At 40.5% G+C, this 23,636-nt stretch overlaps 1 protein-coding gene, 1 long non-coding RNA gene and 2 pseudogenes across 2 annotated transcripts; 2 read left to right on the top strand and 2 right to left on the bottom strand.

Annotated features, from left to right (window-relative positions):
• Nucleotides 1-3,832: 3,832 nt before the first annotated feature.
• LOC145167406 (oxygen-dependent coproporphyrinogen-III oxidase, chloroplastic-like) lies at nt 3,833-7,433 on the bottom strand. The gene is made up of 8 exons (XM_079086608.1): nt 6,705-7,433; nt 6,321-6,396; nt 5,556-5,650; nt 4,962-5,045; nt 4,674-4,761; nt 4,429-4,553; nt 4,185-4,283; nt 3,833-4,093 (listed from the first exon to the last, which is right to left on the bottom strand). Exons 1-8 carry the CDS (start codon nt 7,275-7,277, stop codon nt 4,025-4,027), a joined length of 1,209 nt encoding a protein of 402 aa, XP_078942734.1. The 5' UTR covers nt 7,278-7,433; the 3' UTR covers nt 3,833-4,024.
• A 587-nt stretch (nt 7,434-8,020) lies between these two features.
• Nucleotides 8,021-9,358, top strand: LOC145164758 (uncharacterized; annotated as a pseudogene).
• Nucleotides 9,359-9,933: 575 nt separating this feature from the next.
• Nucleotides 9,934-11,267, top strand: LOC145163076 (uncharacterized). Its single transcript, XR_013739546.1, has 3 exons — nt 9,934-10,238; nt 10,771-10,985; nt 11,082-11,267. It is a non-coding gene; the product is annotated as an uncharacterized LOC145163076 (long non-coding RNA).
• An 851-nt stretch (nt 11,268-12,118) lies between these two features.
• Nucleotides 12,119-13,759, bottom strand: LOC145163075 (isoleucine N-monooxygenase 1-like; annotated as a pseudogene).
• Between the last annotated feature and the right edge of the window lie 9,877 nt (nt 13,760-23,636).

Genomic DNA, 23,636 nt, shown 5'->3' with positions numbered 1-23,636 from the left:
GCTGGAGTACGTTGGGCGTACTCCTTGTACGTTGAGCGTACTAGTGCATGTTGGTCGCGGATCTGATCCATGTACGTTGGGGTACGTGATCAGTTTTGAAACCCTAGTGTTAGGGCTTGTACCCTATATAAACCATAAGATAGTCTCTTTTGGCCTTGTTTAACCAGCCTCTATACCTTTCAAAACCCTAATTTGTCCCTTTGCCTTGTGTGGTGCTATTGAGCCTTGGTTTTGATCTTTGGTGGGTTTTGTGCATCTTGAAGTGGTAGAAGAAGAAGTTTGAAGACTCATTCCTTGGAGGAGATCTTAGAGATCCATATTTAGCCCCATCTTTTGGTGACTTTTGAGGGATAAAGTCGATACCTTGGCAACTCTTTGCATCGATCTACTCTTTATCTTGTTTATGGTCATTTTGCTCCCTTTTGGTTGGTGATTGTGAGCTAAGGTTGCTTATGGAGTTTATCCTCGTAGATCTGGGCATATTAAGGGTTTCTTAAGCATAAAGGTGAAAACTTTATGGTCGTTTTGGTCTCATGCATGTGTTAAGTCATTTATTAAGATCTTTTGAGCTCTAGAGCCCCATTAAGCCATGCATGCACGTAAAGTTGGCAACTTAACGTGATAAACCACCTTAATGAAGTCAGATCTGAGTTTGGGTTGAAGTCTTAATCGATCAAGAGCTTAATATTGGAAATTGGCCAAGTTGGTGGAGTACGTGGTGCGTACAAGCAGGTACGCTTCACGTATAAGCCATAAAGCGAGTACGTTAAGCGTACGAGCTGAGTACGCCCCGCGTACTCAGCAGATTGGGCTTCAGACTTTTGGGTTCTCAGTTTTGGGCCATGTTCGACTTTAGTTGTCTTGGGCCTTGTTGGGCCATCAAAATTCTATTGTTGGGTTGTTGATATTTTATTGGACTCTCTTGGTTGAAGGCCTATGAAAGGGAGTGGGCCCAATTTTTCATATTTGGGCTTGGGGTGATTATTTTGGAATTTAGGACCTTTAGACATTTGGATTGGGCCTTGGCCTTGGACCAAGTTGGGTAAAGGGTAAAAAGGTCTTTTACCCTAGTTTGGACTCTTAGTGTGAGTCGGGATCCAATTATTAATTTGATGTTATTTTGTGATTGATAGCGCGAGGATTTTAGCAGGTCTGCAGCCAGAGATTTATTTGTGGGATTCAGCAATCTGAGGTGAGTTTCCTCACTGTGTTTAGCGCGGGTCGAAGGCACCAATGTCAGCCCATGGTTTCATATTTTAGTATGTTAGTTGTCTGCGTGACTCTTGCATGTGTTATGTGTATATGTTTACTAGGCGGGGCTCAATGTTGGGCGGGGCCCGATGACTGTATTGTATGCTAGTATCTTTGTGATTATCGCATGTGTTTGTATGCTTATATGATTATATGTTTATATGTATACCGGGCGGGGCCTGATGACTGACAGATTTGTATACCGAGCGGGGCTCGATACCGGGCGGGACCTGATTACGAGCGGGGCCCATTATGTGTTTATTTATGTATGTTTGGTATGTGGTATTTTGGGAAACTCACTAAACTTTGTGCTTACGGTTTTCAGTTTATGTTTTAGGTACTTCTGATTCTAAAGGGAAGAGCTCGAGATAACAGCAGGACACACACCATTCGATCCCGCATTTTGTGGTTTACTCTGATAATGATGATGTATTGAAAAAGTTTGATTACCTTGGTTTTATGACAATGATATGGTTTACTGTTTTATTAATTTAAAAATGAAAATTTTCAGGTCTTATTTTTGGGACGTTACAGTTTGTTGATAGATGTTTGAATAGAGTCATTTTCGATTGTGACCGTTGCTTCATTATCGATGGTCAGCTGATGAAAATATTTTTAGGTTTGTGTTGGTTGATTTATGTTGCTTCAATGAGATTGAATCAGTGAACAAATGTGTCTCAAACGAAGGATGGTTTTTTCTGAATGCGTTCTCGATCCTATCTTAATTTTGGTTGTGGTGCAAATGTTTCCAATCGATTTGCAGGTTTCAATAGAAGAGGGAGAAAGGGTAAACTCACCCTTTGATTCACAGTGATGGGTAAACGAGGATGATGATGAACAGGGGTAGAGAAAGAGATGTTTAAGTGTGAGTGAGTGTGTGTGTGTGTCTTTTTAGTTTCAACGAGAGAGAGAGAGAGAGAGAGAGAGAAAGGGTGGACCCTCTCTTTATATATATATATATATATATATATATATATATATATATATATATATATATATATATATATATATATATATATATATATTAAATTAAGAAAATGAAAGAAAAATGAAAAGTAAATACATGAGGGGCATTACAGTCATTTTAGTTTGCCGAGGGACCAAATACGCATCGAAACTAGGCCAAAAGGACCACCAATCCAAAAAAAAATCGAGGTTTGGACCAAACCTTAGAAAAAATGCATACCATAAGGACAACTTTTGAAGTTTTGTCTATAATTAATGGTTAAAGATATGGTCTTGGGTCTTGAGGCTCTTGGGCTCCTGTTGACTAATTAATTTATTTTTTATTAACAAATTTTGAAATTGATTTTATTAATGATAAAAATTGTTAATTGTTAATTACCTGAATGACAGTTAATTTCGGTTTTGAACAAGTATGATGGTTAGCAGTTTTAACTGCAATCTGACATCCTATATAAAGGTGATCAATTGACAGATTAAGAGTTGATCATAATACACAAAAACGTCACTCGCTTTCTCTCTCTTTTTTTTGGGAAATCAAGGAAGCATGGAGAATTATGACAGAATCAAGATCCAATATTGAATAGATTGTTGTATCATCTAGATCCCTACCACGCAAATTCCTTTCTTGGGACACTGCAGTTCGCAGGCCTCAATCTTTACAATTTCGAGTTTGTAATCTGTTGTAATCAGCATTAAAGTATGTTTTTCTTATGAATTATTTACATCTATTTTCAATTTCGTTTGTAACATATATATTATTTTCTTGACTACTTCTGTCATAACAAAAGGTATGATATTTTTTTTTTGTCAAAATTGTGATTTAGTATTTGGGGATTTTATTTCTTCAACAAGTTTAATTTATCTGAGCTATATTTGTGTTAATAATTTGTGAATAAAAATGAGCAAAACTCACAAGCTTTTTTTGTTTCAAGTGATTAAAAAGTGTTTGGTCGAATCAGTAGTGGTGCTTACATAATTACATTCAATTCATTGTATATTGGTGCTTATGAATGGATCTTTTGACTATTGTTTGATTAATTTCAAAATGCTTATTTAGTGGTCCCATTTGGAAGATTTCTTGAAGTTGGTATAGAATCGGTGGAAAGTGATAGTATGCATGTGTCCAATTCACGTATATGGTCAAAATATTATTCTTGAAATTTCAAAAGGTTAGACGGAAATTTTGAAAAGAAATGATGAAATCGATTTACAGAATGATTGTGGTGCAACCTCAAATGATGATATGGTTAAAAGATTGAACATAATCAATAACCTGGTTGAGATAGACAAAAGAAGCATCACTGATATCAAATAAAAGGCGAAAAAGTAAATGACGTGCGGAGGAGGATGATAATTCTAAGTTTTACCATGGTAAATTTGAGAAGTAAAAGTTTATGGTTGGCAATAGCAAATTATGTTGCTATTCCTTCTTTTTATTAAAATAATTACATTTTTTTACATGTAATAGCAATTTACTCACAATTTGTTGGACATAATAGGAATGTATCAACATTTCTTTAGCAATAATGACAATCTAACATCAAATTTTTAAGCATTTTAGAGTTTCAAGTTATATATAGCTATTATTCCCTTATTTTAATTTATAATAAGAACATAACAAAAAGAATATACGTATATAAAACAACTTACAACTCCTTTAACCTTCATGATCCTGTTTACAATCTACTCACTCAACTACCATCTCAAATAACATCATCTCTAAAATTAACAAAACTCGATGCAAAAAGGGAAACCCTAAAGATAACATAACATGAATGTTACATGTAATGAAAACATCATCAAATATTCAAATCCACTCCTTGGGGTTAATACAAGCATCCAAAAGTTTCCATTCTTCACTCCCCTCTTCTGGTTTCTGTGCATAGAAAATTATCCCAACATTATAATTTTTCGGTTCTCAAATTATATAAAAACAATAAAAGAGATTAATGAAAAAAAAAACTTACATGGTCGTATTCCCATCGGGCTGTTAGTGGAAGAGAGACAAGAATGCTTTCAATCCGACCTCCGGTTTTGAGACCAAATGTTGTTCCTCGGTCGTACACCTTCATTATGTTATTAATTTAGCTACTAAATTAATATTTTTTTAAACTAATATTATCTTTATGATTATCGACATTGATCAAGTGTTTTTACTTTTTAACAATCACTTAAATCAGTAGTAACAAAAGGAATAATAGAATTTCATACCAAGTTGAATTCGACATAACGTCCCCTTCGGAGTTGTTGCCATGCCTTGTTTTGATCTGTGAATGGCAAATCCTTTCTCCTTTCTATAATTGGAATGTATGCATCCACCACCGAGTTTGCACATTCTGTAATAAAATTGTGTGCGAGAATGACCGTTAATTGAGGACTCTCATCAGTGGAAAAGACATAAATGCCCTCCTCACTAACAAAAAGTCGAAAATAGCCCCAGAAAATTATGATTTTACCTGTAGCAAAGGAGAGTAGCATTTCCTGATCATAGTCGTTAAGATCATCAAAAAATATGCCTCCCAGCCCTCGCCTCTCGTCTCGGTGCTGCATATTTACAAAAAATGAGTTTTTTTTTTTTTTTTTTTTTTTTTTTTTTTTTGTGAATTCCAATGGAATTCAATTTCGTATGCATTTGCAACCAAACGCGGGATCAAAATGGAATTGAATTCCAATTCCAGCCAAATTCAATGAAATCAATAAAATCATAGAGCAAGATCCAAAGAAAAAAATCTTAAAGTGTATACCTTAATGTAGAAATAGTCATCACACCATTTCTTAAACCGTGGATAGAAACTCGGGTCAAACTTGTCACAAGCAGCTTTTTGTACCTTGAAAAGACCAAAATATGGATTTTGAAGAGAAATTGACGACTAAAAATTTGATGTCCCTTACATTTTTGTTTTTTAATACGACATTGATGTTAATTGGGATCAAAACAATAGTTAAAGAGAGAAAAAAAAAACGTATAGTTTCATATAGAGAACACCATCAAGCAAAAGTATTCAAAATAGATGTTGGTTTCGACATGTTTTTGCATACAATTGAAGAAATATAAGGGATATGTATGTCATATCATATTTTTAGCCTGTCATTTCTTTTAAAAATTTGCAATTTGGTTTTATTTGAAACGTAAATAATAATATAAGGGTTTTTCTGCATATACATATAGAATTGGTTGTGTTCTTCTGTATATATCCCTATCAGTAAACAAAAACAAGGACATTGCATTATGTGTATGGAATTGCAAGCATGTTGCTATTATGTGTTACATACATATTGCTATTATCAGTAAATAAAATGTAAGTATGATGCTATTATGAAAAAAAAACAGTAATTACCGAATGGAAGTGTCTGACATCTTCCTCGAATATATAAGCAGGAGTCAAATCAGTACCACCACCAAACCACCACTGCCTTGGTGCTCCAGGAGCATCTGTATAAAATTACAAGTAAAATATTATTCATTTAATAAAGTGTTGAATAGATAAATAATATTTGAGAAATTGAAGGCACACTTGGGGAAATGGAAGGAAAAAATAAATGAGGAGAAATTTGTAAAAAGGTAAGACTTAATGGGGAAAGTATCTTTTCCCTGGCTTTTTCTATTAAGTTGTTCTTTCTGTATTTAAGTCAAAAAGAAACATTTGTATATATAGCTTATTGGATTAAGTCATGTTATGATTACGTCCATTAAGCTAAAAAGACACAAAACCCGACAATCATATTGATCCATAGAAATACTCAAGATTTTTGGGGATTCATCTCAAATTTATTGTTGTGCTCCATCTTTTAAATGATCAAGGTAATAAAATGAATTTCTTGATATAATGCAAATAAAATGCTAATTATGAATAGTATATTTTACAAATGGCATTTTTATATGAGTATATCCAAGGGAAAAAGATTCTTATATCAAGATACATCTAAATAGAGGAAGTTCAAGCCAACAACTCATATATGCATCTTACATATACAAATGTTCTTTTCAAAGTTGAACGCATCAAAATAATGTAAAGCAATAAAAATTAAATAATTTTTGTCATGAGTCCATATCTAGAAATAATATTTCTAGTTATACAGAAACATTTGAAGGAGGATCTTACCTTTTGGAGCATCGGTTTCAAAATAACGATAATTAAAATGTAGTGTAGGTGCAAAGGGGTTCTTTGGGTGTAAAACCTGCCAAAAAACAAGGGATACCCTTTGTGATTATCCAGTAATCATGTTTAACACACTTATTATTTATAAAATTTTAAAGAAAAAAGAAGAACAAGAAACTGTTTATGCTTAGAGTTGATACAGCAGCAATAGTTGCCTATATTAATCAATATCCTGATTATTCTTACCTGAGGGATCAAAACTAATAATTGAAACTTGATATGGCAATAATTAGGTAAAACCAGCATCCAAACAACCAACATTTGTCAGAATTGTGGTAAATTTGAACGTATTTAGGGTTTGAGATCAAAATTAGAAGATTGACTTACGGAGCTGATTCCAGCAGCGAAAAATGGAACAGGTTCAGGCTTAAAGTTGCCATTTTCGGCACTATTTGCAGGCTTAGCAGCCCTATATGCTTCTGGGGGCATCACACCATAGACTACAGACACATTCACTCCAGCCTTCTCCCAAACGGCGCCGTCTTGTAAAACCCTGCTAATCCCACCGCCGCCTCCTGGCCTTGACCAGACATCCTCCTTAAACTTCCCACCTCCGTCAGCAGCTTCAATGGCAGCGCAAACGCTATCCTGCGCTTCCCTTATCATCTTCTCGAACCGTGCCCTAACTGAATTCGTCCCCACATCCTGGTTTGACGAACCACCATCGGATTCTCGGAGGAAAGTGTCGGGACGGTGTGTCTCCGCCGTCTCCTTCTCGATCATACGCGATGATGCTCGGATCAGCAGATTCTTGGTCTTGTTGGGTTTTCTGCGATTATAAGATATGGTAGTGGAGGTGGGGTTGATTAAGGCGAGAGTTGTTGGCGAAGGAGTGGAAGTGGGTAATTGGAATGCAGAGGTTGAAGGGAGTGAAGAGATCATGGTGGTCATTGTCGCCATTGTTTGGAGCTTCCACCGGCTTTAATGGTGTTGATAACGTGAAGATAGGAAAGGCTATCCGCGAAGAAATTACTTGTGGGGTACCATTGAATTCTTTGGTTTCGTTCAATACAAATAGCTTGTTGCCCACAGCCCACAGGAATTATTTGCTTTTGATATTGAAACCAAGGGAAAATGTTGGTTGTATTTCTTTATCAACTTTTGGTTTTGATTTTATATAACCAAATAAATAAACATCTTTTCTGATAATGTTATTAGCACGATACCTTTTATTCATTGGGAAAAGCAAATTTCTGTTGGGGTATGAAGGCTTATTCAACATTGAGCACTTAGGATCCACTCAACATTGAGCGCTTAGGATCCACATGGAACACTTGGTGTTGGAATGGAGCATTAGGAAGGAGAATGGAGCATTAGTGATGTGTCATGCTTCATGTTGCACCATTAGGCTGCCCGGAGTGGAGGGAGCTCCACGCGTGAAATGCTTACGTGGAGGCTCTCTCCACGCATGAACACCGCCCCTGGCTTCAGTGGGTTGGTGGTGGCGTGGCTCCTAGGACGGACGAAGACGCATACATTGATTGGTCCTTTAATTTGGACCGTTGGCTGGGTTACTAAATAAAAAAAAAAACTTTTTTTTCTTTAATTTCCTTTCTCTCTATATATATCCATCCACTTTTACACAGTTTTTGCAAAACAAACATACAAATTCTCTCAAATCAAACATACAAATTCAACAAAAAATGGATAGCGGTTCTGATAACGATTTGGTGTTGCACACACTATTGTCTGCGGCACAAGACGTGATTCGTGAGAGAGGCGAAACTTCACACCGTGAGAAGAAACATAGAAAATATATCAATCGGGATCGAGAGGCGGCACATGAACTTTTGGTATGTGATTATTTTGTCACTGATAGTCTTTATGACCTATCGAAATTCAAAGAACGTTTTCGTATTAGTAGAAATTTATTTTTACGTATAGCTTTAGATTTGAAACGTAATTATGAGTTTTTCCAATTACGATGGGATGCTAGAGGTAAACGTGGTTTTACCACAATACAAAAATGTACGACCGCTCTTAGACAATTGGGATATGGTATAACCGCAGACGCATCAGATGAGTATCTGAAAATGTCTGAGAGGACGGGTCGAGATTGTATATATCTTTTCTGTGAGTATGTTATAGAGCTTTACCGTGACATATACTTGTGACATCCGACTAAAAGTGATGTCGAGCAGTTGTATGCCGCGCATGAAGCTAAACATGGTTTTCCAGGGATGCTTGGTAGTATTGATTGTACACATTGGGAGTGAGCAAATTGTCCCAATGCGTGGCGTGGTCAATTCACGCGAGGAGATCATGGGGTCCCGACTGTTATACTGGAGGCGGTTGTTTCAAACGACCTATGGTTTTGGCATGCATTCTTTGGTATGGCGGGGTCAAACAATGACATGAATGTGCTTCACGCGTCTCCGTTATTTAACGATATTTTGCAGGGTAAAGCACCAGATATGTCATACGTTGTGAATGGAAATGAATACAAGTATGGATATTACCTAGGTGATGGCATATATCCAGAGTATGCTACATTTGTTAAGTCTTTTTCGTTTCCAGCCGATGAGAAACGAAAATTGTTCAAGTTAGCACAGGAATCTGCACGGAAGGACGTCGAAAGAGCGTTTGGAGTCCTAAAACAAAGGTAGCACATAATCAAGCATCCAGCACGAACATGGGATAGGGCAAAACTAACGACGGTGTTGACTGCTTGTGTGATTTTACAAAACATGATAATAGAAGAAGAGGGCAGAGCTATTTGTTCATATACCGGGAACGATGTACTTAACCCACCTGCAGTAATACAAGTTGGCAGCCCGGCATACTTCTCTAGGGTTTTGGAAATACAAAATCATGAGACACATCACAATCTACGGCACGATTTGACCGAGCACATATGGGGGAGACAACTCCAAGGGGGAAATGACGATGGGGACGAAGAGGATGAGGGCGATGATTACGACGAGAATGCAGACGGTGACGAAGAGGCGGATGAGGATGATGATGACGATGACGACGAGTAGTATTTGTCTACGGTTTTTATGTTTTACTTTTTTTTTTAATTAAGTAGTGTAATATTTGATTTGTTAGGTTTTATGTGTATTTTAGTAATTTAGGTTTTAAATTTCTATGTTTTTAATTAATGAAATGTGTTTTTTCTTTTTTGTGTTCTCAAAAAATTTATTTATCTTATAAATTATGTTTTTTTTTTTCATATAGTGTTACAAAAAATAAAAAAAGTTATCTATTTTATAAATTATGTTATTTATTTAATATAATGTTAAAAAAATAAATAAAATAAAAAAGTGAATGTTGTTAGTGGTGACCATTTCCTATGTGGAGTGAGTTGGTGGTGAAGGTGACGTGACGCAGAGGTGACACCACTTTTTACGGTGGGTTGGTGGTGACCACTCCACATAGCCTTATAAAAAGAATGGAGTACCGGTGATTATTCTATAATTTCGGTTAATCGATTAACCAAATAAGGGGCTGTTTGATTTGATTCTGAGTCCGGTCAGTCATTTTGGCTTGATTTGATTCTGAGTCCGGTCAGTCATTTTGGCTTGACTTGGTCTGGGTTAGTGTGTTTGATTCATATAGAATCAGACGCTCTGGATAACTCTGTCAGTTGTTTTCCTCTGCCTCGGTGCACCTAAAAAGTGAAGCTGACTAGAAAGAGAAACTCCTTTTCCCATTTGGCCCTTCTCCTTCTCTTTGAACGGAGTTCACTCAATCCTCTCCATCGTATCTCTCTCGATCATCTTCAGTCTTCAACATCGCCGACCACCTTCTCCATCGACGTTCTCTCCACCACCGGCTACCTCCTCCACCGCTGTCCTCTCCATCGCATCTCATTTGGGGTTTCTGATCTCTCGCAACAATTTATTGATATTGAAAAGAAAAGTAAGGTTTATAATTTCTCAACCGATTGAATTCTTCATGTATGATTTTTATATTGAACGTTTTTAAGATAATCGTGAAACTATCTTATATGAATCGCATCTTACTTTCTCTAATTAATCTGATTAGATATTCTTGGAATTAAGAGTATGATGATTCATGGTGATTAGTGATTATTGGATGATGAAAATTATGTTTAATAGTTTGATGAAATTTGAAGAAATATGAAACAATTTGAAGTTCATGGTTATTGCCCGTGTTTGATCTGAAAATGTATGTTTGAAACTTTGATTTGGTGTTTGTTGAATTGGAACTGTGAATTGGTTAAGTAAATTCAATTGTCTTGGTCAAATAAGATTATGTTTCGATTGGTTCAAAATATTATGAATGAAACGAAAGCCATGAATTGAGGGTCAAAAGAATTATTGAATGGGTGTGTGAATTTATGACTTTTGGAATTGTAGATATGTTTGACATTAATTTTGGTTTTAAATGTTCAATGGTTTATAAACGTTTCTTTTTTTACTTTATGCAGCTTATTGATTAAGTTCAATGAAGGATGGCAGCTCCAGGAGACTAGGTTAATGAAATTGTCTGACAAGTACAAGGAATTAGTTCATGAATACATCAGTTCAATGGAAACAAAATCACGAAATGTTGTGAGACATGGGATTGTGATGCTACATGATTGGTTATTAAACATTTGATTGACATTGATCTTGAGCAACAAAAGAGAAAATGAAATGCAATGTAATTTCGGTTTTGGATTTCCATACAAAGTATTTAACTATTTATGCATTATGTTCCCTAGATTAATGATAATGTTGTCATTGATTTCTTTTGAAGGTTTTGGTCATTTGATAATATTTGAATCACACTGTGAAGAACAGAAGATGGAAGCTCTTTTAAGCATGAACATACGATAAGATGGAAACTCTTTGATTTGTTTGTTATAATATTCTATTGTTATTTATTCTTATACAACATTGTATTTTAAATAAGTTTATGAGATAGTTGATAACTTTTTTTCAATTCTTTATAAATTTACATTATTTGTTCGATATAAGATAGTTGATATTTTTTTTGCTCAAGTTGATAGATTTTATTTAGCTTTTTAGCACAAAATAAAAGAAAACAAAATAGAAAGGTAAAATGGTCATTTTTAGCATTCAACATAATCAGTCAGATGCGTAATCATTAATCAACAATATGGTTTCAGTTAGAAGCAGATGCAGTCAAGGTTCTCACCCAGACTCTGACTCAGTCAGATCTTACCCGATCAACAACTAGTCAATAGGGTTTTAGATTAATATTTTTATATTTTATTTATATTGACAAATTAATTATTTTAAAACCTAAACTTTTATTTTGTTTATGTTTGATTGAACTTTTTTGAATCAAAAAAGAAGTCTAACATGACGTTTACAAAGATAAGTAAGTCGTATATAAAGATAACAACTATAAAAATATGATTAAAATGTAAACTACTATTAATTGATAAATTAAGTCGAGACGTTTAGAATTATTTTAGAATCCAAACTATAAGTGTATTTATGTTTTATTTAACTTTTTGAGTTAGAAAACAAGTCAAGCATGACTTTTATAATGATAAATAAGTTCTAAATAAAACTTTTCTTTATAAAATGCAAACTATATTCATTCAATTAAATAAGTCCAACTAACATGACGTTTACATTTTTTTTAAACCAAACTTTTTGTTTATTTATGTTTCATTTAACCTTTTTACTTAAAAAACAAAAACAAGTACAACTTGCCGTTTACAATGATAAATAAGTTCTAAATAAAAATAATAAACATAAAATTTTGAAGTACTGAACAATAAATAATTACTAACTTCTCAATGTATTGTAGTGTGGATCACCATAAGCAATCATTTCTTCAACGATGCAAACTATATATACATATATATTCCCCAAACCAATTTATATATATTGTGTTCAACTTTTTGGGTAGAGATGGTGAGGTAGTCGTGGTTTCGCAATGACAACAAGTGGCTCAGCCAAGGCAAGGTCGTCATGATTTTCAACAAGATTAACACCCGACTCATTTTGTGGCAACTCCCAGCTGAACCCTTGAACCATTCTAGCCAACATCATTGTAGTTATTGTTGAACCCAATGCCACTCCTGGACAGTCTAGTCTCCCAGTGCTAAACGAAAGCATTCTCAGGTCATTATCTGAAAGAACCACTTGCTTTCCTTTTGCATCAAGATGTCGATCTGGGTCAAACCACATTGGATCTCTCCATACATTTGGATTTCGTCCCAGCCCAGGACGACTAAGCAAGACGTGGCTACCCTTGGGTATGAAGTAACCAGCAACTGTGGTATTCCTCATCGAAACATGGGGAATATTGAAAGGTGGGAAAGGATGTAGCATGAAGGCCTCCTTGATGCACGCTTTAATGTAATTAAGTTGAGGAAGGTCTCTCTCTTCTACCAGACGGTTGTGACCCACTTCTTCGTCCAGCTCCGCAACGACTCTTTTTAGGATAGTAGGGTCATTGATCATCTCTGCCATCGCCCATTCTTTGCATTGGAGGGATTATCAATCGCAGCTAGCATTAATTCCTAAAATTAGACAAGCCACCAAGAAAACACCAAAAGTAAATTAAATTGAAGAACCACTCATATGAAGAGATTAACTTCTCCAACATTTGGTATGTTTTTTGAAACAAATATTTATGAAAGTCACTAAGATTTGCATGTGAGTCTTACTAAAATTCGGGCCTTGATCTCTTGATCTGTAAGCTTAGGGCTTTCATGGTTAATAAGGACATCAAGCACATCCTTTTTTACCTTTCGCACCCCATCTTTCCACATTTGAATCCGTTCATCAATCAACGGATCTTGGTACTTACGAACTCTTTGAATGGCCGTTCTGATAATCTTTTGATGGCCCTCAAAATCAGTCTTACCTCTCAACCACGGGAAGAAATCACTGATGGAAAATGTATAAAGATACTTGAGGATAATGAAAACAGACGCGACATGTTCAGTTTCTTCTTCACCTGGCCCCCCATCTTCCATTCCAGCCCCAAAGAATCTTGTCCCAAAAATCATCATCCTTATCAAATTTCCAAAATAATGTTGGCTCGTGTTTCGAATATTTACTAACCCACCGTCAGTTAGGGTATCCTTTTTTCTATTTGATTGTAAATGTAGCTAAGCAAGTGATTGGCTTCATCGTCTCGTGTAGGTTGGAGCCATTTATGCATTGGTGGGGCGAGTACATCATGGATCAGGATTGTTCTCATCTTCTTCTATTGATTCTCATTAGGGAAAAAACAGTTGTTTTATACCTGTCACTTACCAGATAAGTTGATAACGTTTCAGGCCTGGAAGAAAATACTACATCTTGCTTTCGCATAAACTCGCATGCTAGATTTGGACTGGAGACTGCAATGACATGGGTCGATGGTCCTAGCTTGATGCAAAGTATTGGGGTATTAAACTGGTCGATGAGTTTATGGATCCATCGGAAAGTTGGTCGATTTAGAAGCATTTGAATGGTGCAACAAATGAATGGTAAGGGAGTTGGCCCAGGTGGTAATCCTGGTTGGTTGCTTGTAGTTTTGTTGATAACATACTTGCGGAAGAAGATGAAGATGATGATGATAGCTGAGACGCTGACCACCTGAATAGCCGGTGATGAAGACCAAGAAGGATGCATTTGAATGGGAAACACAATTTGGGTTGACCTTATTATTGCTAAGAAGTTATACATGAATTGAGATGCACAGTATGATGATCGATGGTTATGATCTACTCTTGGGTGCAAGTTTTAGGTGATACATAGTCCAAATATTTTACCAAATTTGATCAAGATTCAAGAATTACAAAAATACCATAAACAATAAAAATGGAAGTGGGACCTTTTCGTCTACATAATAATTTGATAACCCTACAAACATATGGTCTAACAAAGAACACATCTCATTTGAAGTCTTAAAAAAATTTGTTCTAAGGGCATGCATGTTTAAAATGATATTCGTCCCAAGCATGAATTGTTATTTATGATACTAAGGCATTGTTTAACGTGCTAGGTGATAATTGTAAAACTGATCGATAGCTAAAAAACTAACTGATAATTGAAAAGTTAACCGATAAAAAATTACTTTGGTTGAAACTAGCTGATAAGCTAGCTCCAAAACGTAAAATGACATAAAATAACATGTAAAAAATGTTTCCTTATTATGAGACAAATATATAATATATTAAATTAAATTAAAGTAAATATTAAATACTATTTCCCCGATTATTTATATTTAATTCAAATATTTTGCACCCCATATTATATTTGCAATACTATCACGAATTTCTCGCATCGCATGTCGTAACTCTCAAATGTTACCATGCCTAAATCTTGAATGATCCCCTTGTTCTTCGGTAGTTATGTAATTACTATGTTGTTAAAAAAAAGTTGAAAATCCTATCTATAGAGTCATTCCTTCGAATATAGTTATGTAGGGTAAATGTTGTCATTATCACGTCTATTTGAGTTTTCTCAGTAAACCTTGGCATTTTGTTCAATAATTTCCACCTCTTCTTCAACACTCCAAATGAACCCTCAATACAACTTCGAAGAGATGAATGTGCAAAACTGAACACCTCTTGAGCTTTGGTTCGAACCACCCAAAGCCATAAAACAGGAAGTTGTGCACGATCATGCAATTGCTTTTACATGATCCTCTGAAGTACCTGGAACATAAACTAAAACTGTAAGCCAAAGCTTAGTGAGTTCCCCAAAAGTAACACTACACAAACATATAATCAAGCATATAGCGGGTCCACAACCTCCTTGTTGGATTACCCCTGGCCCACAACCTAATGGTTGGAATGCCCCGGCACACAACCTTACGGTTGGAATGCCCAATACATAACGGGTCCACAACCTCCTGGTTGGATTACCCCCGACCCACAACCTTCTGTATGGAATGCCCAATACATAACGGGTCCACAACCTCCTGGTTGGATTACCTCCGGCCCACTACCTTCCGGTTGGAATGCCCCGGTCTGTTAACTTACAACACAAAGCAGTACAATCTCAACCACACCTACCATGTCGACATGCGCATAACAAATAACATATATCCAACAACAGATAATCATACAACCAGTTAACAGACTAGCAGATAGATCTACAGATCACTAATGTATAACAACATCCTAGGTACCAGGACACATAACTAAAGGGGACGACATTGGTGTCTTCAACCCTTAAGAACAGTAAGGAAACTCACCTCACAGTTTGATGAATACCTGAACAATACACTGCTCCGAATACTGGCTCTACAAGTCACCTATTCAATAGATAGAGACCAAGGCTTAACTATAGCTCAAAATACCCAAAATACCCTTGTAGCACCCGATTCGTGGTACGCACTTAATTCAAAGTATTTTATGTTTTTCTCTGGGACTCGACGAGTTGGAGGCCCAACTCGTCGAGTAGAGTCGGGACCCGCGGACATTTTAAGTGACCTACTCGACGAGTCGGTAGACTGACTCGGCGAGTAGGTGTTGTTTGAGTGAAACCCTAATCTAAGGGATTGCACCCTATTTAAGCATCTCATTCGGCCTCCCTTCGTCCCTATTGCTCTCAGAACTCTCCATATCAAACCCTAATCGTTTGTGTAAAGATCTAAGGCTTTTGTGGTGGTTTTTGGTGATTTTGGAACATAAGAAGGAAGAGAAAGGCTTGAGGAATCAAGAGGAGGCCAGAGGAGTTCGAGTTTGTGCACCCTCTGCAGTTCTTTAGAGGTATACATCTGATACCTTGCTCTTTCATGTTTTAGATCCCTTTTTGGGGTGATTTAGGGCTTTTAGGAGCCATTCTTGGTGACCAATCATGAGTGCAAGCATGGTTGGGGGCTAAGACTTCAGATCCAAGGTCTTTAAGGGGTTACAAGGCAGAAAAGGATTGATTTTGGAGCCTTAGAGAGCCCCATGCATCTTAAGAGTCTCATTTAGGGCCATTTGAGCTCATAGTCCCTTGCATGCACGTAAAGTTTGTAACTTTACGTGCTAGATCGATCTTAGAAGCCTAGATATATCTTTTGGTCTAGTGTTGTACATCAGAAATCGAGAAATGAGACTTGGTTATTCTCGACTCGGCGAGTCGTTCTTGGGACTCGGCGAGTCCATGGCTTGACTTCCCTTTTCTGTTATGGTTCGAAGGAACCCAGGGAGTGTTAGAGTGGTCTTAGAGGGGTCCAGGGGAGTGACCCAACGAGCCATAGACCTGGAAATCATAGGACTCGGCGAGTCCAAGGCAATCTCCCACTTTCGAAGATGAACTCGACGAGTTGCTCATACAACTCGGCGAGTCAAGGGCAGGACCTGTTCATTGGATGGAGATGAACTCGACGAGTTGTTCATACAACTCGGCGAGTCGGATGAAGGTTCATTCGAGGTTGTTTTAGAAGGAGAACTCGTCGAGTCGTTGCCAAACTCGACGAGTAGAGGCGTGAAGAAGGCATATGAAAGGATAGGGACTCGACGAGTTGGCGGCCCAACTCGGCGAGTCGGGTCAACTGGATGTTGACTTTGACTTTGACTTGGTCAGGGGTAAAATAGTCATTTTACCCTAAGAGTAGTTATCAGTTTCTGATTAAGTGTTTTATGGATTTATAGCCAGAGGATCGCCGGAGCAGCAGTCAGACATCTGCCGATCAGCTTTTCTGCAGTCAGCCTTACGAGGTGAGTTACCTTCCAGCAGTGGTGGGTCTACGGCCACAATGCCGGTCCACCAGTAGGAGTTGTATGTAGATGATCGTCTTTGTGATATCATCTAGGTTTGCTACTACCTGATATGTTATATGTTGGCATGATATGTTATATGAGATATTAGTAGAGTTCGGATGTTAGGACCGAAGGGTAGGTCGGACAACCAAGATATGTCTGACAGTATGTTATGATATGCTTATATGCTGGCATGATATGTTATATGTGATAGAGGTAGTAGGGGGGAATAGTCCCCAAGTTCGGTTGTTAGGACCGAAGGGTAGTTCATACACCCCAGATATGTCTGGTAGTATGTTTATATTATGATATATGTGATAGTAGCAGTAGGGGGTGGAATAGTCCCCGAGGATTGGTTGTTAGGACCAATGGGTAGGTCAGCACCCCAAAATGGCTTGACACGGGTAGGTCAACACCCCAGAATGACTTGACACGGGTAGGTCGGCACCCCAGAATAGCCGTACCGGGTAGGTCGGGCACCCCAGAATTGCCCGGCAGTATGTATGCTATATGATTGTATGGTATATGGTAGGATGGGGGAACTCACTAAGCTTCGTGCTTACAGTTTTCATTTTTGTTTTAGGTACCTCTTCAGCAAAGGGGAAGGAGCCGGCGCGGTAGCTGCACATCATACACACATTGGATTCCGCCTTATGAGATTTCTTGGGATTGTACTCTGACATTGTTACTACTTTTATGATATGATTTTCATACATGAGATTATGGTTTTATGAAATGATATGACATGATGATGTTTTATGATAAATGTTTTCTAAATTGTTATATCAAAATTGAAATTTTTGGACTCAGAATTTGGGATGTTACAAGTTGGTATCAGAGCCTTGGTTTGAGGGATTCAGACACACCCTCGGGAGTGTCTAGACTCAAACCGATGGATTAAAAGATTTTTACAAAGAAAATGGTTTTCTAAAATCTAAGTTAAAGAGTTTTGAGAAAGAACGAGGTGTGTGATGTGCGCGACCGGCCGAGCTCAAGTAAGTTTTCCCCAAAGTACCCATACAAGTTTATGTTATGATTATCAGCTAGTAGATCTGCATACTAGATTAGAGCTAAGGATCTAGGAAGATGCCTTATATTCCTATTGTATGTGCTTGCTGAGCTGCATGATAGTACTGATCAGTTAGAGATAGGATAGCCTGTTTAGGTTATGCCTGATTATATGAGCTTACATCGCATGCTAGTACAGATTCTTGTTATGTGCATAGAGTTGCTTGAGTTGTTCCCTTCTTGTCTGAATGTTGTTTGCTTTGTGCTTTGCGGGACTCTGGGTAATGGGAGTTAGCTATTAGGTGAATACGTTAAAGTCACATGCAATCAGGGTTGAATAACCTTAGAGTATTGGATTTGACCCTATTGCGTAGCTCTTGTCTGAGTCTTAACCGTAGGAGGGATGAGTCCCTTACTCGAAGGATTATCCGAGCCTCGTTGCATGTGATAGTATTCAGGTGGTAGCTAATTGGCATTACGAAGAGGACTTCAGCAGCTGAGGTCCGATTGGAGTCGGAGATTTCCCTAGGGTAAGCCTAGGATGAAGAGTAGCAGAGAACATTAGTAGTAGAAAGGACTTGGTGGAGTCAAGGCAGTTCTTGAGGAAAGTACGGATAGATGTGGAAGGTAGTATGGGCCCGTACTACTGAAAGCAGAGGATCCGCACTTAAGTCAAGGAAGGCTGAGACAAGACCAGGGAACTTGTGGTAGATGTGATCCCTCTAGATGTGATCCCTCTAGATAAGTCAAGGTAGTATGGTGGTACTACACCCTAGACCAGCAGTTGGCAGTTCAGGAGAGGGATCAGGTTCGGGTTCGGGTTCCGAACCAGTGGATGAGAGGCTACGCGAGTTTATCGCGTCAGAGATTACTAGAGGCATCCTTGATGCGACCCCGGTTATCTTTGGGTCGATCAAGGAAGGGATAGTAGAGCTGATGGAGGATCGCCTCAGGGCGTTCAGGAGTGACATGGCGACCAGCCAGTTAGGATCACGCACACTGTCCTTTAAGGACTTCAGGGGCAGTGGTGCGCCAGATTTCCATGGGGCGAAGGACCCCATTGTTGCCAGACCGTAGATTACAGACATTGAGTCTGCACAGTTGACCAGCTTCTGCCCCAAGGGGTCGAAGGTACGATATGCAGCAGGATGCTTGAGGGACAGGGCCAGGGATTGGTGGGAGTCGGTTGGTGACTCTCTGAGAGCCTCAGCTATTGAGGCTATGACATGGTCGGATTTTGTGACCCGGTTCAGGGCTGAGTTCGCACCTGCGGTGGAACTTCAGCAGTTGGCCCGGGAGTTCCTGGATATGAGACAGACAACTGAGACAGTGGCGGAGATCACCGCCAAGTTCCGAGAGAGGGCTTTATTGGTGCCCCAGTATGCGGGAGACGAGGATATGAGGAGGACCTGCTATCACGACATGCTGTGAGCCGATATTCGGGAGTATGTCAGCTTCTCAGCTTGTCCCACCGTGGAGTCCATGATTGCCAGGGCAAGGGAGAGAGAGATTGATTTGGAGCACATCCATAAGAGGAAGTCCGAGGAGGGACAGGTGACTGGGGCTTCGGGGAAGAAGCCCAAGGGATCAGACACTAGGCCGAAAGGCCAGTCGGGACAGGGCCGCTACAGGAAATGCGGCAGGCCACATGAGGGAGCTTGTAGGTTGGGATCGTCGGGCTGCTACAAGTGCGGCAAGACGGGGCACTTCAGCAGGGATTGTACTGCCCATGCACCTACTTTTCAGATATCCGAGTTGTTGTGTTTCCACTGCAACTAGAGGGGCCATAAAAAGGCCAATTGCCCCCAGTTGACGACAGCAGCAGCATCGCCAGTGAAGGCGCCAGCTCCACCGACCCTGCGGATTACGGATGGCCGGCAGGGCAAGACAGAGGCTCCGGTGGTGAGGAGCCGGGCCTTCCAGTTGACTACCGAGGAGACACGCGCCGCACCCGATGTGGTGACGGGTATGATTCCTTCTCTCTAGTTTTTATTTATATGATGCATATGATATTGATGTGTATGTGCTTTGTTTAGGATCATTCCATGTGAACGGTATTCCAATCCAGGTATTATTTGATTCGGGTGCTACCTGATCATTTGTCTCTCTTGCGCTTAGCAAGATGTTTCCTGAGTCTTCAGGCATGTTGGATTGCCCTTTGGAGGTCGAGTGTGCGGACGACCGGTCAGTGCGGGCATCAGAGGTCTACCGAGAATGTGTTTTGAGGCTGTTCGAGGAGCGTTACCTGGTAGATCTGGTTCCCATACCTTTGCGGGGGAACAAGGTTATTATTGGTATGGATTGGCTAAGCCCCAATGGGGCAGTGATTGACTGCGCGCAACAGTTGGTGCGGATCAAGACCCCAAGTGGGGGAGAGCTGGTGGTTCAGGGCGAGAGCCCACAGCGAGGACCAACTCTATGTTTAGCAGCGAGAGCTAGGCGCTACATTCAGCAGGGTTGCGCAGGATTTTTCGCTTATGTTATGGATACCCGGGAAGCGGGTAAGGCGACGGTGGGCGATGTGCCCGTGGTACGAGAGTTTGCGGATGTATTCCCTGAGGAGTTGCCTGGGGTACCTCCGGAAAGGCAGGTAGAGTTCAGGATCGACCTAGTCCCTGGTGCGGCTCCGATAGCCAAGGCACCGTATCGGTTGGCTCCTCCTGAGATGCAGGAGTTGTCCACGCAGCTGCAGGAGCTGTTAGACAAGGGATTCATTAGACCGAGCAGTTCACCCTAGGGAGCCCCGATTCTGTTTGTGAAGAAGAAGGACGGATCACATCGGATGTGTATAGACTATCGGGAGTTGAACAAGGTAACGGTGAAGAACCATTACCCACTTCCGAGGATAGATGACTTGTTCGACCAGCTACAAGGAGCATCTTGGTTTTCCAAGATAGACTTGCGGTCAGGCTATCATCAGATGAGGGTCAGAGATGAGGATATTCAGAAGACTGCTTTTCGGACTCGCTATGGCCATTACGAGTTCGTGATGATGCCCTTCGAGCTCACCAATGCTCCTGCCGCATTCATGGACCTCATGAACCGCGTATGTAGACCGATGCTGGATCGGTCTGTGATAGTTTTTATTGATGATATCCTGGTCTACTCCAAGATGCAGGAGCAGCATGAGGAGCATCTGCGAGAGGTTTTGGATACTCTAAGGAGGGAGAGCTTGTACGCCAAGTTCTCCAAGTGTGAGTTCTGGTTGCGCGAGGTGCAGTTTCTTGGGCACCTTATCAACCAGAACGGTATTCTGGTCGACTCGGCCAAGGTAGAGGCCGTGATGAGATGGGAGGTTCCGAAGTCTCCATCTGAGATTCAGAGTTTCCTGGGATTAGCCGACTACTATCGGAGATTCATCCAGGATTTCTCCAAGATAGCCGTACCCTTGACTCGGCTAACGAAGAAGGTCGTAGTCTTTCGCTGGGGGCCTGAGTAACAGGAAGCGTTCGAGACACTGAGACAGAGATTGTGCGAGGTGCCAATCTTAGCCCTGCCAGAGGGCGTAGAGGATTTTGTTGTATACTGCGACGCGTCTATTTCGAGTTTGGGCGCGGTATTGATGCATAGAGGGCATGTCATCGCCTACGCCTCAAGGCAGTTGAAGCCCCATAAGGCAAACTACCCGACACTTGATTTGGAGTTGGGGGCGGTTGTCTTCGCCCTCAAGATTTGGCGACACTATCTCTATGGGGTTCGGTGTACCATCTACGCGAACCATAAGAGTCTGAGATACCTTATGGATCAGCCGAATATGAACATGAGGCAGCGTCGGTGGTTAGATGTGGTGAAGGATTATGATTGTGAGATCCTTTACCACCCAGGGAAGGCCAATGTAGTGGCCGATGCGCTTAGCCGCAAGGCAGCGCCGATCAGAGACTTTTGCATGCGGATGACAGTAGTAACTCCACTGTTGGAGCAGATCCGAGAGGCCCAGCAGGAGGCTATGAAGGAGGAACATCGGAAGAGCGAACGTATAGTGGGTCAGGTTTCCTCCTTCGACTATGACAACCGAGGGTTATTGACACTACACCGCAAGGTGTGGGTTCCATACCACTGGGGTGTGCGTCGGGTTCTGATGGAGGAGGCATACAAGTCCCGATTCTCCATTCATCCAGGGGCGACGAAGATGTATAGAGATCTTCATATTGACTATTGGTGGCCCTGCATGAAGCGGGATATAACATGGTATGTGGAGCAGTGCTTGACATGCAGGAAGGTCAAGGCCGAGCATCAGAGACCACATGGCAAGATGCAGCCGTTAGATATTCCCATGTGGAAATGGGAAGACATTACTATGGATTTCATCACCAAACTTCCCAGGACCGCACGGGGAGTAGATTACATATGGGTCATCGTGGATCGATTGCCCAAGTTTGCCCATTTCATACCGATCCAGGAGAGTATATCGGCCGAGAAGCTGGCCGACATCTACATTCGAGAGGTGGTGGCTCGATATGGAGTGCCAGTCTCAGTGATTTCCGACAGAGATGTGCAGTTTACTTCCAGATTTTGGAAGAAATTCCATGACGAGTTGAGTACTCGTCTACACTTTAGCACCGCATTTAACCCGCAGACGGATGGGCAGAGCGAGCAGACCATCCAGACACTAGAGGATATGCTGCGGGCGTGCGTGTTGGACTTCGATGGTAGCTGGGATACCTATCTTCCATTAGCTGAGTTCTCCTACAACAACAGCTACCACGCGAGCATCGATCGTCCTCCCTTTGAGATGTTATACGGGAGGAAGTGCAGGACCCCGATATGTTGAGGTGAGGTGGGCCAGAGGGTCACGGGGAGCACCGAAGTGGTGCTCAAGACGACAGAGAGGATTCAGCAGGTCAGGAGCAGGCTTCAGACTGCTCAGAGTCGGCAGAAAAGTTATGCCGACAAGCGCCGCTCGGACCTGGAGTTCCAGGTCGGGGATATGGTCCTCCTGAAGGTGTCGCCATGGAAGGGCGTCATCCGATTCCGGAAGCGGGGCAAGCTGGGCCCCAGGTATATTGGACCTTTCAAGGTTATAGCCTGGGTGGGCAAGGTGGCATATCGGCTGGATCTACCAGCCGAACTTAGTCAGATTCACAGTACGTTCCATGTCTTCCAAGTGCGGAAGTGCTTGGTGGATTACTCGGCAGTGGTACCTCTGGAGGATATTCAGGTGGATGACAGCCTGAATTACATTGAGCGGCATGTGGCAATCCTCGACCGGAATTCGAAGGATTTGAGGAACAAGAAGGTCGAGCTGGTGAAGGTGCAATGGCGGCACTGAAAAGGCTCAGAATGGACGTGGGAGTCGGAGGACGAGATGATGGAGCATTACCCAAAGCTTTTTTAGGATCGGGCAGCAGAATTCGAGGACGAAGTCTAAGATAAGTGGGGGAGATTTGTAGCACCTGATTCCTGGTACGCACTTAATTCAAAGTATTTTATGTTTTTCTCTGGGACTCGACGAGTTGGAGGCCCAACTCGTTGAGTAGAGTCGGGACCCGCGGACATTTTAAGTGACCTACTCAACGAGTCGGTAGACTGACTCGGCGAGTAGGTGCTGTTTGAGTGAAACCCTAATCTAAGGGATTGCACCCTATTTAAGCATCTCATTCAGCCTCCCTTCGTCCCTATTGCTCTCAGAACTC

This window comes from Lactuca virosa, chromosome 3, assembly GCF_052849685.1.
Source record: "Lactuca virosa cultivar CGN04683 chromosome 3, Lactuca_virosa_CGN04683_v6, whole genome shotgun sequence".
Classification (NCBI taxonomy): domain Eukaryota; kingdom Viridiplantae; phylum Streptophyta; class Magnoliopsida; order Asterales; family Asteraceae; genus Lactuca; species Lactuca virosa.
The sequence above is the reverse complement of the archived record's forward strand: the minus strand, read 5'-3'. Positions and strand labels throughout refer to the sequence as shown.